This window comes from Cyprinodon variegatus, unplaced genomic scaffold, assembly GCF_000732505.1.
Source record: "Cyprinodon variegatus isolate N-32 unplaced genomic scaffold, C_variegatus-1.0 Scaffold48, whole genome shotgun sequence".
NCBI lineage: Eukaryota > Metazoa > Chordata > Actinopteri > Cyprinodontiformes > Cyprinodontidae > Cyprinodon > Cyprinodon variegatus.
In genome coordinates this window covers 12,430-30,608 of record NW_015150501.1, presented here as the reverse complement: position 1 = coordinate 30,608, position 18,179 = coordinate 12,430, and the positions used below count along the sequence as shown (strand labels likewise).

At 37.5% G+C, this 18,179-nt stretch overlaps 1 protein-coding gene across 1 annotated transcript; it reads right to left on the bottom strand.

The window, feature by feature from the left end:
• Nucleotides 1–3,497: 3,497 nt before the first annotated feature.
• On the bottom strand, nt 3,498–17,797 carry LOC107082163 (voltage-dependent calcium channel gamma-4 subunit-like). Its single transcript, XM_015370693.1, has 5 exons — nt 17,521–17,797; nt 16,629–16,853; nt 11,565–11,648; nt 8,080–8,220; nt 3,498–6,637 (listed from the first exon to the last, which is right to left on the bottom strand). Exons 2-5 carry the CDS (start codon nt 16,849–16,851, stop codon nt 5,844–5,846), a joined length of 1,242 nt encoding a protein of 413 aa, XP_015226179.1. The 5' UTR covers nt 16,852–16,853; nt 17,521–17,797; the 3' UTR covers nt 3,498–5,843.
• Nucleotides 17,798–18,179: the final 382 nt, after the last annotated feature.

Genomic DNA, 18,179 nt, shown 5'->3' with positions numbered 1-18,179 from the left:
TTAAATAAAATTGACATCAAATAAAGGCCTCTTTATTTTGTGCAGGAATTTTATTCTGTTTGCTCTAGTATCCGACTTTCACTCATTTTCAACACAATCATCAGCAGCACCTAACCTCTTAGCCAAATGAACCTGTTCCACAGTCAAAAAAAGAAACAAAAACAAAAACGTATTTAATTAGGCTGAAGCTCATTAAAATGCATTACAATGCAGAGGATTGGAAAACCTTGAATTTGAACCACATGCCTACATCTCTTGCTGGTGCTCCAACCCAGACCTCAATGCGTCACGTTCCCAGAGGTCTCTAGGAGAGGCCAGTGGGTGACCTTGTCTCCTCACCGCTCTGCCAAGATGCCATTATTCTACGCCCGCATAGAAACAACTGACTGAACATCTTAGAGACACCTAATAAGCCCGCCAGCATCCAACCCCATTAGAAGAGAGGAGACGCATGACAGTCAATCATGAGCCATACTGACATTCTTTTAACTGAAAGCAGGTTGAACAAAATGGCTTTGGTCGTTTTTTTGCAAATAGAAAAAAAAACATGTGAATTCAAAACACATTAAATTATTTAAATGGAAATTTAAAGGCAAGAAACTGTTGTTGTTATTTATTTCAACAAACCAAATCAAAAAAAAGAGATAAGTAGTGTTTCTGCCACTCTGTGTATCAGATTTCTAAAACATATCAGCCCCAGTTCTTAAATTTCCCCTTGCAGTCAGACTGCAGAGGGTATGATAATAGCAGGCTATTATCATACCCTCAGGATAACTAATCCTCAAAATCCAGGAGAACTGCTTGGAATTTCAGGCTGCTCGTGAAATATGTGACACCTCTTCTTCTCTCCCTTAATGTGTTATCATCCAGTAATTTAAGAGGAGCCATCTCTCAGTCTCTTGCCAGTCATTACTCCACCGAGGTCAAAATACACCAGCAGGAGTGACCAGAGCAGAGCTTAAGAGCAGTTTCTCATGATTTATACAAAAGTAGACATAAAGTATGTGACTGTTCGGGAAAAAAAAAAGAAAAGTGCTATGGCATGGTAGGTGTCAAAGAAGTACACAAAGGTAACTTTCAGGTGATTCTCTCACAATGCCTCTCTGCTAACAACCACCCATATGGCACTATCCATGTATTTGCACATTTAAAGAGCCACAGGCATGACAGGGAAGGTCAAAGTCACACTGCACAAAAGTTTAGACCTTGAGTTTAAACCCTCCTGCAAATACAAAACTGTATGAAAGCCCAACTGTAGAGTGCAAGTAGATATTCAGATCTTATAAATGGGTCTATCTTGGTTAAATAAAGTTTAAATTAAAACCAATTAATAATTAAATCATTAAAATTTAAAATCTCAGTATAAATACATCCAGTCTGGGAGGCCATCACTGAGAAAATTTGTAAGCACATAGTGTAATGAAATTCAAGAAATACAGCAGAAAGCTCAGCAAAATTGAACTTTCATTACAACATAGAAATCTTTAATCCATGGGATTGACTATTATCCCAGTGTAGCATCATTACGGGGTGGAGAGTAAAGACAAGGAAGCCAGGTAGAGTGAAACACAAGGCATTGATTGGAAGGAATAACTGTTGACAACCAACTATCAATAAGCACAGGATTTATTTTTAGAGTATGCAAAATACAGGATCATTACTTATTTATCATAAACTCTCAAAGCTGTACACTGTATATTCATACAGATTATTAATTGATAATATTTTTTTAAATAAAAGATGGAATATAGTATGAAATATTGAGTTCTTTGTTTGCTAAAAAAAATATAGATTCATTGTAAGCACCATATCTTAAAGAAAATTGCTGCACTACCATTTCTTTCTTTTGTTAGCATGGGGCTTGCAGAGGTCAGCTGCTGTTGATCTGAGAGCAGATATTTCTTTTGCTTGATATGTGATAGACTATTTGGTATTTAAGTGCTCAGATCACCTACAAAGAAAAAAAAATAAGGTGGTGTAATAATCTCCTTATGTCTGTCTACTTTGTTTTGCTTAAACATACAGGATAGAATAGAATAAATGGCACATAGAAAATACAATGACATTTATATTCTTCTACATTATCAGTTAAGTAATTGATATGCAAGTAGTTCCTGCTGAGAACAGAAACACAGACATATAAGATCACTAATTCTAGAAATGAAATGACTAAATCCTGAAAAGAGGCTATTTATTATGAAACAATGTCCTTGTTTGTGATTTAGCAGTTGTCATTTCATTTATGGGCATTCATCGAAAATTTGGCAGCAATTTTCACCATGCAGTCAAATAAAACAGTTTGGGTCTGATCTTCAAAAGGTTTGCGTGCCTTAAAACGTGCAAATGCAAGAGCCTGTGGAAACCTTTTTTTGTGTCTTTGCCTTTATCAATATGCAGAAGATATTGTAACGACCAAACCGGAAAAATTCATGGGTGGAGGATATGCAAATTTAAATATTTATTAAGGGCAAAGAGATTTTCCAAATCAAAAACGGCACAATGGCTGCAGTTTTTGTATCGTTTTTTAGTAGGCCTACTTCTGAAAGTAGGGTGTAAACTGACACTCAATATCTGTTAGCATTGCTGCCACAATGGAGGCATTGTTACAATAACAGAGGATAACATATTTTGTGTGCATGCAAACTTACTTGGACCATGAAAACTAACAGAATATTTAGAATAATATTGATAAAGAAAAAAAGTCTAAATTGCCTGACACCAATCAATGCAGTGGAATGGCAGACAATCTTTATACAAATAAACCAAATTGACAAGAATTACTGAATTTAATTATTTTGGCATGTTTAAAAAAACACAATTCCAAAAAAGCTTGCAAAATGGCGTAATGTTGTCTTTGCTTCTGCTCATGACGGGAATGTCTTTTTTCCTCGATTTAATATAACTGTGCATGAAGCATGTTTGTATTATTTTCTACTCCTTTACATCTGTCATAGTGCTGTACTTTAAGATAAGTTACATAGGGGAACTATAAATATGTTTAGGTATTATCATATAATAAAATAATAATAATAACATAATAATAATTTTCTCCATCTCCATAGCTTTGAACCTCAGCTTTCTTTTATGAACACTCAAACTGCCTGAAAAGCGCACAATATGCTCATTTCAATGGGTGGAACCAAATTGGATTTCACATCTTCACATTTGCAAAGCACCTCTTATTCTGAATCTTTGAAGATCAGGCCCTTTAAGTTTTATTGGTAACATCACAATAAATTAATGTTGTGATTGTGTGGATCTAAAAACATGTTTCAATGTTCTCAATGCTGCAGTGCCTCTTTTATGCATTCTGTCTTCAGATTATGCAGCTTAACCAGCCTCAGAAAATATGAGATATCGCCGCAAACAGAAATTGCTTTAATATTTTTTATATCAAAATGTCTAACTTGACACTAGCAGCTTCAGATTTAAATAAACCACCTATTTCTCCTGCTGAAAATGTTAGTTAACCCATTGACTGATCATGTCCCTTCTGCAGGACATATGAGGTGCCTCCAAATTTTCAGCCATATACTGCCACAAAAATCCTACTGTTCACTATTGCAATGGTTTGATTGCAGGCTAGACCCTCCCAATGGTTAAAGAACAGCAGCTAATTTAATTTATGCTTTTTAAGACCTATTCTAAAATCTTTTTGGTGATTTAGGCATCACAAATTAACAGATCAAAGCAGTTCAATGGAGCGATGGCTTAACATTAGCAAGTTAGCTCTTTGTTTATAAGATGATTCATTGATAATTCCACTGGTGAGTATAGTTGTCTTCAATCATAACCTATGAAAAAATATTCTCCTGGAAGATAATCAGCAATTTATTTTAAATGTGATAAATTCGAACAAGTTTTTCAGTTATTTTGTTGCACACATCTAAAAACACGTGACGCAGACAAACCAGGAGCTGCAGGTATGCAGTCTAACACCCTAAATTTCATTTTAAAGGATCACAAACAACCACACTTTCATGTAACACACAAATTGTTTTGTTAAATGAATTGTTAGCCTTTAATAAGGTTTTGCTATCAGTGCAGTGTAAATAAAGGCTGGGATTTTATTGAAAAATGACCGTGCAAAACACCCTGCATAGATGTAAAGTCATGCATGTTAATTCACCACTGCACAGTGGAAAATATATTTTCAATAAAAAAGAACAGAAGACAAAAGTCTGTGAATATGTCTGTTATCATTTTTTTCTTTATAAATCTCGTGCAATACAGTGTCTGAGTTTATCACACATTTAGATAAACCATAATTATTTGTCTGGATATATCTATTCTCAACTACATACTATTCATATTGCCCACATAAATGCTGTTTGTGTGCAGTTTTGACAGCCTTTTAAAATTATTTTTCTTAAAGGAAAACAAACAAATTAAAAACATATAGATTCTGGAAGCATGTGGTTATCATTTATTTTCTTAATTTCATCATGTAGCGGGTGTATCCCAGGTTTCCACCTGGATCTGTGGTCCCTGGGAAATAGCAGAGATTAGCAGAGTGATGGGAGGGTAGAGGAGCTCACATGTGTTTACATTCTCATCAACAGCAACAGTTCACACTCAGGAGTCGGCAGTTACACGGGAAGCACAGTGAAAAGATTCTTTGGGGAGGTTGGGGGGTTTGTCTCTGTTAAGGAACTTTTAGTAAAGATGCGATTAGAAGAAAAAGAAAAAACAAAAACCTGATTAAATATGGACAGATCAGAGGGCCAAGTCTGATTGAACCCACATGTCTATCATTCTGCTTTAACCAAATGCTTGAACTCTGGTCCCTAAATATGCATAAATTACAATGTACATGTAGTTTTTTTCAGAAAGTTTCCTCTATAGTCTGTGTTCGAACCATTTTAACCCACATAGATATTTTTTTTTCTGTGACTGAAAATGATTATTTGCATGTGTCACTTTGGGACTTTTTTATACAAAAAAGAATTATTTTTTTCTTCTCAGGAAGCAGTCTTAAACTGATCTGTACAAATATGTTATTTTGCTTCTTTTTTCCCCTCCAATGGGGGTTTCTGTTAATGCCCAAGAACAAACATCTTCAACACAATAAAGCTACAAGTACTAACTGCTAACACTGATTAGAATGGAAATAAGACAAACAGAGGCCCATAGAAAACCCAAACCCACATTAACAATAGTTTTTCGGCTGCCTCAGTTGCTCATGTTATGCTTGCATTTCTTTTAGCATTTGTATTTGGAAGACAATTTACAGTATTCACATCTGACTTCTTTCATAAAGGAAAACTCTACATAATGGGAGTTAAAAAAATAAAACAGGCTCTCATTCTCCAACATTTTGTGCACAGTCATTCTTTAAACACGGCTACACACAGCTCACTGTCAGCTTTCAGTGGCTCTGCATGGAAGAATTCACAGTAAAAGTCATAAAGATCTAAAAAATTAAAATGGAAAGAAAACGACACCATGAAAATTTAATATTTCATTCCAAACTAGTGTTTGCAAAGACAGCTAGCCCGTAATAACACCGAGAATAATCACAACAACAATTTACATTAATGATGCTCTGGTTAAATTAGCAGTACTATTGCACAAAAATTATGTGAAAGGTTTTCATAGTAGCCCAAGGTTAATTGCATTTGATCATTAATAAAATAAATCATTTCTAGCACACTGAAATATCAAAATAGTTTATTTTGTGAAAGTTCATTGTTGTTGTTATTATCAATCTGTTATTACTCTTCTTTTTTCGTTCTCAGTGAGTTGACTAAATAACAGTGAACAAGGAGGATAGTTATCTGCTATCCTATTATTTTTCTATGTTCCCTCATTCAGTATCCCACCACTTTTCTTCTCATCACCCTCTAAACAGGGGTTGTCTTCCTATTAAGAGTGTTAGAGTTGCTCTCCCTGTCTCCCTTCAGTCTGTCCAGAGTCCCCATCCCTCGCTCCCTGTCCACTGTGGAAGATGTGAATGGTGGGGGAGCAACAGAGTTAGCCATTGGTGCATTGGAGTTGGAAGTGTTGGAAGGGTTATGTGACTTGAGTGAAGGCAGCGTTCCGCTCATCATGACTCCCCCTCCTCCGCCTCCATCTTTTGGGAAGCAGTTGTGGAGCTGGTAGAGTGTGGCCCTGTCCACAGTGCCATACATAGGAGGCAATCCAGCCAGTTTGGGGTCGCGAGAAAGAGTGTAGAGAGAGATGTCTCCTCCAGCCAGGGCCGTGTGCGAACGAGAGTGCGGGTTGGGCAGAGTGGAAACGGAAATGGGGCCCTGGGAGAGCAGTGCAGAGGGGGGCAGGCCAAAGTTCTTCCCTCCGCCTCCCCCAACTGGCGAAGGGTCTCGGGAGCGGGACGGGTCAGTGGAGCGGGAGGATGAGCGGGAGCGGCGGCGGAAGCGGTAGCTGGGCAAGCGAAGCATGGCGTGCGTCGTGCTTTTAAAGATGTCGGTGCGAGAGCGGCAGCGGAGCTCTTTGTTCTTCTCGATGTAGATGTTGACGGCAAGCACTCCAACCATCTCAGCCATGATAAAAGACAAGCCCCCGAAGTAGAAGGACCAACCATAGGAATACTGCCATTTCTTATCTTCATCTTTCTTCGGTGAGATGTCTCCTAGTGCAGCCGAGATGTAGACGATCACACCAATTATATTACTCAAACCTGTAATGGCGAAAACAAAGAATGTCTCAATTATAAAAAAAATGGTTCTCAACAGTGACAATTTTATAATGCAATGAGAATAGAAACTCTTATTACGGAAGAGACCTATAGTTAAAAGGATTATCAATACATTTGTCTTCCAACTTCTTGTCATAGGATCACATGTTCAGCAGGCAAACCCAGATATATCTGCTAAGCGACACTCTCCTTCTCATTATAAAGGATCCCAATGTTTTCCTAGGCTACATGCGATAAATATAGTCCACCCAGTGGGTTCAGGTTCTGCCCTGGAGCCTTTCCAAATTCAGCATGGCTGGATAACCTCCAAACAGGGGCAGAAGCATCCTGTGATGTCTTACCAGCTGAGCTGATTGCTTCTGATGCAGCCTCTTCATGTTGAGTTCTTCTTTAATCGTTAGTTCAGACTCTCTGTTAAGGAAACTCATTTCTGCCACCCCTGTCGGGCTTGTCATTTCTGTCATGATCCATATGTCATGACCACAGGGAAGGATTGAAACAAATATTGGTCAGAAAAACTAGAACCTTGCCTTCTTTCTGAGTTCTAAGGCTTTACGATCCCAGCAAGACCACAACCTCTACAAAAAGCAAAAATGAGATTCCCAAACCATAGATAATCCTCTTCATGATTGAGTCATAAGATCCTATCCATGAAAATCCTGAACAGGATTGGTGAAAAGGAGACGAATCTGCGAGAGATCAAATCATACTGGGTCCCCCAAAGGATAAGATTTTGAGAGCCCAGAAGTGTGATCCCTTGATAGGATGAAGACATTCTTGGTAGTCTTTCTTAAAGCCACCACCAGAACCCCAATTTGCTACTCCCCATTTGTTGTCATAATCCTCCATGAGATACAGATTCTGAATTCAGAAATGTCATAAAGGTTTTTGGAACCTCTTTGAGACCAGCCTCCTTGAACCTCCAGTCAGCCTTGTGCCAAGGCCCCACTAAGCCTAGTTCTGCTTAAGGATTTTTCCTGATAACAAAGAGTTTTTCCTTTCCCTCTGTCACTGCATGCATGCTTAGTTTTGAGGGATTGCTGCAGAGTCAACTACAAAATGCAAGCATATGCAACCTACTGTTCTGAATTGGCACTGTGTAAATAAACTGAAGTGAACTGAATAGACAACCCCTTCAATTCCCTTTCCATGCCTAAGTTTTTGCTTCTGAAAATATAGAAGCTGCAGTTCCTGTGATCTTGTACCTGTCATCTGTTTCAGAAAAAACCCAAGACAACAAAGTCCTAAAAGTATCATTTCAAAATACTACAATTTTATGTTGCATGCTATCATGGTAGCCAGCATCTTTTGGCTAATCTGATGTGTGTGCAAATGCATGAAAGCATTGATTTTCATGTAAATTACTTTAATTTACTTTCATCGACATTTACTGCAAGCTCATCATAAAAATATTCCTCCATTACCTGCAGCTACGAAAAGGATTCCTGCCCCAAGAATGATGTTCCTTTTGCTTTTATAGAAACGACTAGCAGCAATGCAAACCCCACCCATCAGCAGCAGGATGGCACTAAGGATTGGGAAGATGTTGGAAGCTCTGACAACCCCTAAAAAAGAAAAGAGAAATAATGGTGAGCATCAAACATGATAAAGATGACAGATTAAAGTCTTTAGTCTTATAGAAAAAAGTAAATAAAACTTTTATACTCATCTATGTGTCAGGGTTAAATAAACAGCATCAATATTTTATTTTAGGGGAAAACAATTGGTAAGTGGTTTCTTCAGGTCAGTTTTACTATAGTTCAAAATAACAATTTCTGGACTCACTGAGCACACTTTGCTGCTTACAAAATTATGATGACCATCTGTTTTGATTGGTTATTGACCACACCGTTAATAATTAAAGCTTGTTGTACACTTCAAGTTTTTTGAAGCTCGGACAGCCTTATCTGTGGAGTTAAATAGAACCTTTTTCTTGCACTGTCAGAGAACAGCTGTGCTATTGGTTGGGATTTGGGAGATGTTAAATAGATTTCAAGTCATATATTCCCCCTTCTATTATGTTCAGTGCCCTATAGAATGATCTGTTACATAATCGACAGCTCGAGGATAAGCTGGGAGAGAGAGTGAGAAATTTGCATGATACTTCTTCTTAGTACTAGAAAGCATTTATTCAAAACCTCTACTTATCGATCTCTATCACCACCTTCCCAATCTGAAAAATGACTCCTCTGACATCGTACTGCTGTTGTGTATTTCTTTTGTGGGTGACGTCAGCTACAGTAGATGGGACTTCCTATCAGTTGGGTAGCTGGGTTCCTCACATAGTAAAAACACTCAAGAAGTGAATACGAATAGCTTTGTTCAGTATTACCTTTAACAAGCTTTTGTTTGAAAATCAACTCTTACCTTTTCATACAGACCTACTGTATACTTGTCAGGAATTTTCCCTTGAAATGAAAATCTGAAAACTATTTTGTTGTATTTTCTTTGGCCAAAATGTCTTTGAAAAGCTCGAGAAGTTGCTTAATTAACCATTTAATCCCAACATAAAAATAACAAATAACTCAAGAACCGTGTAAGAAGGACAGATAGATTTTTTCATAGCACAGGAAAAGCAATGTCAGGATAATAACTTTTCATTTTTAGTAAAAAAATATTTAATTTTTCACCAAAGCATCTCTTTCAGTAGGAGGGAAGCTATTTAAGCCTGTTTCAGTAAAACCATTATTGAAACCTCTCAATTATCATGATAAGTGGGAGCAACTCTTATGATCTTGTTAATGAAAATATAAGAATAATGCTAAATAATGAACACAGTTAATTCAATAAGCTATAACAATATGTAAGAATAAATAATCTTTTTAACCAAGGGTTCATGCGACCTTTCATTTTTAAGTTTGATCTCAAGATTCTACTAAACCAGTGCTATTGCCACCAATACTTTGTAAAAATGTCATTTTCTTAACAGTTGCCCAATTGAAAAATAGCTGCTTAGTCAAAAAATGAAGAATAGTGTAAAGACAGTAACAGGTGCAACTTCAAATGTTTAGAAAGGAAATCTTACGTTAAGAAAGAAATTTCTAAGAACTTCATCTGGTAATCACTTTTATTATTAACAGAAAATCATTACTTGTTGGCCCTTAGAAAATAAAGAAAAAAGTTAATAAATGAGATGCCTCCATCAATCAGACATAAAAACAATATAGAAAATCCACAACAGTAATTTGATTTCACTAGACATCCATTTAGTAACAAAGAAGTAGGTTTAATTTATTAGAATACACACATTTATTTTAAATAAATAAATAAATATGGACTGAAAGACCACTATTACAAATTTAGGAAAGCCCTCAAAAATCCTATGAAAGACAATTAACTAAATGTAGCATGGAACAAAAAAGAAATATATATATTTGCTGAAATAACTTACTAAACAATTAGTGAGTTGGTGATTACTAAAATAATCAAGTTAGTAGACAAACTTGATTAGATTAGTCTACTAACCTAATCAACATTTACATTAAGTATTCAAATCTACACACTAGTCTGAATTAAAATCTTCTCATGTTGGCTTTAGCTCCTTCTTTAGGCTTAGCTAACCATAAACACAAACAGAATCATACACACACATTAACACTCTTCTCTCATCTAGGACAACTAGGCCACTGGAGAGAAAATGCCACCTAAATGCCAGCAAAATGCCTCTGCAGCATTGTAAACAGAGCAAAGGCTTTATGCATGCACAGGCTCACATGTAGCATATCACAGAGCAGAAAGACATGACTGCAGGGCACTGAGTGCGAACTAGGGCACCCCATCTCCCTTGCCTTTCAACACACTGTCATATGTTTGTTTGTGTGCTTCTTTGGGACATAATCTTCTGAGGAAAAAGTGCTTTAAAGCCCAATTTCTCCACTTAATACACTACTTTTTTGCACATATCTTTCACATTATTTATATCTGATACAAGAGACGTATAGTGCAAACAGGCTGCTGACTGCATTTTGATCAATCTTATAGCTTAGCCCTAAACTGTTATTGATCATGTTTTATTTGCCTAAGCATAAGTAAGTGAAGGGGAAATACTAAAACATAAAATCCTGTAATATTATTCAGAGTATGTGTTGTTTTTAAGGTCCTCATACTCTTGATACAGCATGTAATCCAAGACCAAAGTGATGAAACATGCAATTTTGACAAGATGTTATTTTTCCCAGAAGCCAATTATTACACTGACCTACCCTTAATATTAATAGATACGGTACAGGGGTGAAATGTCACTTCTTTGAGTAAAAAAACAAAAAACAAAGTTTCTCCATTATTAGCCAGCTTAATAGAACAGCAAGGCATGCCTTTAGTTTCACCTTTACTTTCACCTAATAAGCTTCAAAAAGTAATTAAACCATTTAGATAGAGTGGCATAAGATTAAGCAATGCTGCTGTCTAATTATTCCAGGGACATTTTAGTTGCGGTTAGGTCACCTCTGTAGCAGTGATGAACATTTGCTGTCTACATGGCTTATGTGTGCTACGACTTTGATCTGATGGAATGTCAAAAAAAAAGGGTCTAGCAGCAAAATTATTCATGGTGGAGGAAATTATCGAGGAAAGAAGACCCAAAGCGAGCTACTTTCAGTTTAAATGAGGAAAACATTTACATTTCTGTTTAAAATTCTGCGAGAAAACAGAGAAGTTAGAAATTTGGCGAGAGTAAAGACTGCAGAAATGAACAGGAAGGCTAAATAGAATTGATCAGAGTTGGTCTGATTTATTCTTTTCTGTTTGGCCCACAATTCAGGTAATGTTAGGCTAAATGTGCTAATTAATAATATATTATTGTAACGGCAGTTTGAAATAGCCCCATACATAATCATGTTATAATTGTTTTAAAACCGTAAAACCATCTTTGAGTTACTGATCTCTTTCTGATACATGAGTATTGACTTACGTAGGACGTACTCTGCTCCATCATGGTCAAAGTCTGCATCCTCTGGGAAATGATTTATCTGAGAGCACACTCCTCTTTTCACTCCTGGGAAATAAGGGAAGAAAAATGTGACCTTAGTCCTGCTAATGCAAAAAACTTATAACCGTAGTCTTAACGATTTGCATATAGCACACCTCAGCATTTTAGAGAACTCATACTAGTTACAGGAGCTGCTTTCAGAGATAGAAGGGGTTAGTAAAAAATTCTTTATGTCTGCATACACACAGTCCGACAGATAACTACCCAAGTCTTGCATGAAGACAGAAAGACAAACGCATAAAACAGTTACTGATGGATTATGAGACAGAAGTGATGAAATGATCGAACAAAGAGACACAAACGAAGGGAGACTGACAGATTCGAGACAAGCTGATCTCTTTTTCATTGATCTTTTATTTCCACTGGCTAGTCTGAAAAACCAACAAAAAGCAGACGTAGGTACAAAGGAGCGTGAATTCAGTTAGCTCGCATTATCAGATCCTGCCCCAAAACAGCAAAAGTATTCCTACCAATGTTTACATCTTATCATATTATGTGTAATGTAGAAATTGTATTTAATAACCAACCAAAAGGAAATTGTAAAAGTGAGGGAAAGGAAAATATAATGTGGATTTTTATTTTTCTCACTAATAAAAACCTGAGTATTGTGGTGTTAACTGAGGGTGAATAAACCAATGACCTCCATCTTCCCACAAACTCTGATGGGTTTCAGTTTTTAACATACAGTATTCTCATAGTAAGTTGCTGCCATCGCCAAATCTAGAAACTTAACTAGAATAGAATTTAACTTTATTGTCATTACATTGTCACAAGTAAAAAGCAATGAAATTCACTCGCATTTAACCCCTCCTTTTGGGGAGCAGTGCGCTGCCATCATCCAGTGCAAAGGGAGCAGTGTGGGGGTTAAGGGTCTTGTTCAGGGACTCAGAGTGGCAGTTCGAGGGAGTGGGGCTTGAGCTCAGAGCCTCTGGGATCCAAACGCAATGCCCTAACCACTAGGCCACCACTCCCCTTGCCTGTGATATGCAGGATTAAACCCATCGACATATCGACAGTCCATAAAAAAATATAATTGCTTTTTCCGTCTCTATTAACAGATCTACATAAGAACCTTTTAAGTGAGAACTTGAAAACAGAAACAGTAAAAAATTGATTTTCTCTATTATTCTAATAGACAATATGCTTCTACTAGTTTCAGTCATTCCTATATGTGCTAGTGATTCCTCATACAGGCTGATTGCATAGTTTTTAACAAAAGAGATCATGATGCTTTTGAAACCATCTACTCTTAAATCTACTTATGACATAGCCTCTGGAAAGTTGACAGTGTTTATGTTTATTCCTCTGGCTGACATGATGTCCTCCTCTGAAAGTTCTTTGGGTTTGGTTTGTAACAAATCTTTATGAAAATGATCTGCCCGTTGTGAGCCTGGATTTTTAGTCCCTTCATAATATTGACAAATCTTACAAGCTCATATTGACAAGTTTCAGAGTCATTTACTGTTTATTTCTGCCACCAAGCTAATTCTGGTATAATTTCTAGTTGAACAAGGTTAATATTTTTTTTTTAAACTCTTGGTAGCAGTGGCTTTAAAATGGGTACAGTCTTGTTCGTTTCTGATAAAAGGTGGTTTATCAATTCCTTACCCTGTTGTGAAACTGACCTGTGTAAATGGCCTAATGTTACAATGAGCACATTTTGTTTAATCTAATGTTAGTAGAGGGGGTTATAATGGTGATAAGCTCAGAGGCTTATCAGTACATACAAGTTGCCTGTGTGATTATACAAAAACAATTCGATTTGGTATACAAGACGGCAGATATTCAACCAAGCTAGTGTCTGAATTATTCTTGCCAAAAATGCTGGGATGGTGGTTATGGAGGATGGAGAGGTGGAGACTGTAGGCTGCACCTGCACAGCTGGAACTGACCGGTCATGCTGCCACTTAACTGCCATCTTTGCCAAAGAGTTTACCAAAAGTCATCCAACACGACTTTTATCATTCTTGAGCATGTAGACACTTAAATACACATGGGTCAGAGTTGGCGCCAAGGTCCGCATAGTCCACAAGTTTGTCTAGAGCTGTTGCTTAGTTTTAAATCACAACTGTTGGATGGAAAGCTGTGTACAAAAGTTTCAAGGCCTGTTTTGTGCGTACTCAGGCTTGATAAATTAGACCCCTGGGCTGTTTCTCAGTGGTGCAATTTGGAGAGACAAAGATTCCACAATGCTTGACGTCTCCACAGTCATTGATAGTTTAGGGTGCCATGTCAACTAGCTGGTGTTTTCTGAATTCCAAAGTAAACACAGACATCTACCAGGAACTTTTAAATGACTTCATACCTCCTTTTGCTGGAAAGCTTTATGGGGAGACTGATTTAATTTTGAGCAGTACTTGGCACTTTCTCACACTGTTAGTGCCAATACTGGATTTAATGATCATGGTGTTATTGTGCTTGATTGAACAGCAAATGGCCTGACCTAAAGCTTATAGATGATCTAGAAAGTATTGTTGATAGGAAGACTCTAGTCCCAACCATGCAGATCATCCAGGGGGACTGCTATCAAACCACAGACTCATGGCCTCTATGCTACATTGCATTGATGCTGTAATTCACAGAAAAAACAACCATCAACTGTTCATAGAGATACATTTTAGTCAGGCATTATTTTGATAGAAAAAATATGTTTTTTTTATCTTTATGTGCTACTATTCTAAGAACTCGAATGTTAGAGTTTCCTTTAGCTGTAAGCCACTACCAGAAATAAATGTTTGAAATAAATTACTCTGTTTTCTTTTTTAGATTAATTACTGAAATAAATTTACTTTACAAAACGATTTCATTCAAATTCATAGATGAGAAAAATTGGGTATTTTTCATTTTCACCCCACTATTAGAAACCTGTAAATGAAGGAGAGTAGAACAGGACATCTTCCTTCCACAGACATAAATCTTTTAAAGCGATCCTGTCCCGCATTTCCACCACAGCTACACCTCACTGCATCACTGCACGACCACTGAGCATCTGTCTCTGCTGAATACTCCACAGACATCAAGGATACTTGACCTCCAATCTGTGCCAAAGCACGGTCAGCTTTACTGCACTGCAATGTGAGAGAAAGGACTGAATGGCAGAGGAAATTATGGAGAGGAAAACAGGAGAAGCGGTGAAAGATGAAATGTAATGTTTAGAGAGTGAGACAAAGCATGGAGAAGCAAGAAACTGGGAGAGTGGGGTAATGAAAGATGAGGGTGGGGGTTGCACTGCAGCAAAGCTGCAAGGGCTTGAGCTTATCTCTAATTGGCTGCTTTGCTATCAGGAAGCTTAGCAATGAGGACAAATTAGCTTTGTACAATGACCAAACTCAAAATGAGTTGGAGATGCTTTAAAAGAAGAGCAAAATGACTTTTATGGGACCAGGAAGGCTTCTGGATGTGAGGGAAGGCACAGTTCTCTAAGATCACTTCAACCTTTTGACTGTAGCTGCTTTACTGTTAACTCCATCCCTGCCTTCATTGTTGAGCTCCAGCCAGGCACTCGTATGTATAATAAATTAGCAGCTTGTGCTGCTGTAATAAGCTGCAGATCGAGAGGTGGTTTGCTGCCAGTTTTTGTATCAACTGACTCTTTTAAATCCAAAATCAGTGAGTGAGCAGAGCCTTTTGAATCAGAAGAAGAGTGCAATAAATGCAGACTGAATCAAAGAGGATGAGTAATAGATTGTTTTGAGAGGAGGTTACGCTTCAGTGTCATGTAATTAGAATGCAATTATGCAAAAAATTGTTTTCTTGTAACTCTGGCACCATGCAACAAAGACAAATGAAAACTGTTTATCATTGTGAGACTACTATTTTCTAAGATGCTTCCATGACTTCAACTTATTTTTTGAGTTTAATCCCTCTTTGCAGAAACAAATAGAATCAAAGAGGGAAAACTATGGTAATTGAAAATTCTTTTTCTACATTAAATCATTTACATCTGAAAGAAATGTGAAATTTCAAAAAGTTATCCAATGTTTTTAAGAACAGAGATGCATCAGTCATTTTGTAATAGATTGTAACTGGATACTTACATTAATTTTCTTTTGGAAATTAGAACTGAAATGAGTTGGTTCATTGTTGCTGGCAAGGCAAGGAGTGTGTACAGTACAAACCATAATCCTACAACACACAAGTAGTAGTGGTAGAAAACACAGCTGTTTCCAACATCTCAAACGTCTCTTTCTGTCATTCAAGATTGACAGTAATTTCTTTCCAAGAATCACAATCTATTGATCATGGTGATATTTATGGGCCTAATTACAAGATGCCTCTAGATGTTATGTTTGCAAACTCTTGCTAGTTAAAGCTGCCGCTTGTCCCCCATTTTTTTTTTTTTCATAAGCAACTCTTCAAGTAAGGATTGTTCTTGGTGTGAAAATTCAGGCTGCCTGGACACAGTACATAGGGAGTAGGAGCTGGTTACTTGGACCTTGTGGATGCGTTAAACATAAACCGGACTTAAGTGTAGAACTAAGACCTGTAACGTCCTTTTCCACTGACTCCAATGGGCCTAGCTCTACCAAATCCTTCCATTTTTAGAATGTTTCCATCACTGCGTTTTTAGTGCCATTACAGTCTTTTTTCCTCCCTTCTCATCTTTAATTGCATCAACTCCTTAGCAGGACCGAATAAGGCCAGTAATGGTCTTGGAAAAGCAGTAAAGGATATATTTGAAAACCAGTTGGGGGAAGTAGAGCTAGGTCAAGCGGAGCTGATGGAAACCCTAACCTAACCTTAAAAAGTTAATAAAAATGTGTACCTGGTTTGAAGATCTTAAAAATGTGAGAAACAGCAAAGCAAAAACAAATCAAACTGTATGTGGATGGATGGTATTACTTGGGTGATAAATACCTACTTTAAGTTTTTCATTTAATTTAAGTTTATCATATCTGTATTTGCTTATATTGTCCAGCAAACCTAATTAAGCAAAAACTAAAATAACACCAGATTCTACCTTTCAACACCAATTTCTTACTTTACCTTCCAAGCAGCATATTCTCCACAGCCCCGAGTGGGTGAGTGCCCCGGGGTCCTTCTTGTCCTTGTTGTGGGGATCGTCCTGGGTGACATTGGCTGTGCTGTTGCAGATAAGGGCACGGGAATACAGCCAGTAGTCCGTCCCTATGGCCACCGTCATCAGGCCGAAGGCAGCGAATGCCCCCACGGTGGTGAGAAGGATCTGGATCCCCTTCTCACACACCATGCCTTGAGGAGAAGTTAGGGAGAGGATGGAAAGAGTGGACATTCAAAGATGCAGCTAGGGAACAGACACGTATGTGTTGAGCAGGAGAGGATTTACAGTAATTGACACCGGAGTTAAGCTGAAAAAGCAGTGGGTAGGGTGATAAGCAGGCGGCTGATATGAGAAGTGAGATGATGAGACGAGAAAGGACAAGAGATGGAGGCAGGTGTGGGAGGTGTGAGAGTGGACCATATGATGCGTCCTTGGAGAAGAGTTTAATGACTCTGCTGACTTTGCTTAACAAGACTGAATTGATGCGGAGCAGAGCAGATCACACACCATCCCAATCTCTGTCTACTACATATTCATGACCAGGACAGTTCTCCACATCACATTCAGCAGAGCTGGAGAGGAATGCTTAAACACATGCACAAAAGATTAGTTATTTTTGACATTATTTCATAGGTGGTTGCTATCCGGGGGTTATGTTCAACGAACCAACTTCTGAGCATGCACTGATAGCATACAGTACTCAGTTACTGCATGCATGCCATTCTGGATTATGCAAGCATGCTTTATAAAGCAAACCACTGTTTTACCGGAACCATCTTTTACAATTAAATCGTTTCACTTGATGCAGATAAAAAATGTCTATGAAGGAAAAAACGCAGCATGCAGACTGACCCCTACCTGACGGCGAGTTTCTATCCTTCGACTCAATTTTGAAATCTTTTTTTTCCTCGTCAGTGAAGAACTTGCTGCCCCCTCGATCCGGACAGCATCCATCGACTGTTTTCACCTGCTCACTCTCTCCTTTTTGCGCTTGTTGTTCCTCTTTTGCCTCTCTCACTGTTACCCCGGTTGCTTTTTCTCCTTTTTGTTTGTTCTTTGCCCGAAAAACTGAAGCTTGTGGGGGTTGTGGACAGTCACCCCGCTTTGTCTGTCCTCTGTTAGCAGAAAACTCGCAGCAGAATACCCATGGTCACTTCTCCTCTGTATCTGCTTTTGCAAAACAAAACAAAAAACACAAAACATTAAGTTAATGCTAAATATTTTTACATATTAAGCATAATTCATAAACGAGTTTATCACTAACTTATATTACAAGGTCAGGTACTTTATAAAACAATATGAATTATGATATTTATCCAAATTGGGTACGTTTTCTTTCCAGCGGCTCAAATAATTTAACTGTAATGACTTAAAAGTTCCAACACAACATAAATTCAGAATTTATTTTTTTTAGATAGCTGATGTTTAAAATATACATTTTATCTTAAAATTAAAATTTTTTAATTATATTAATTTTAAAAGTGCACATAAGACATTTAGACATTTCTATTCATAAC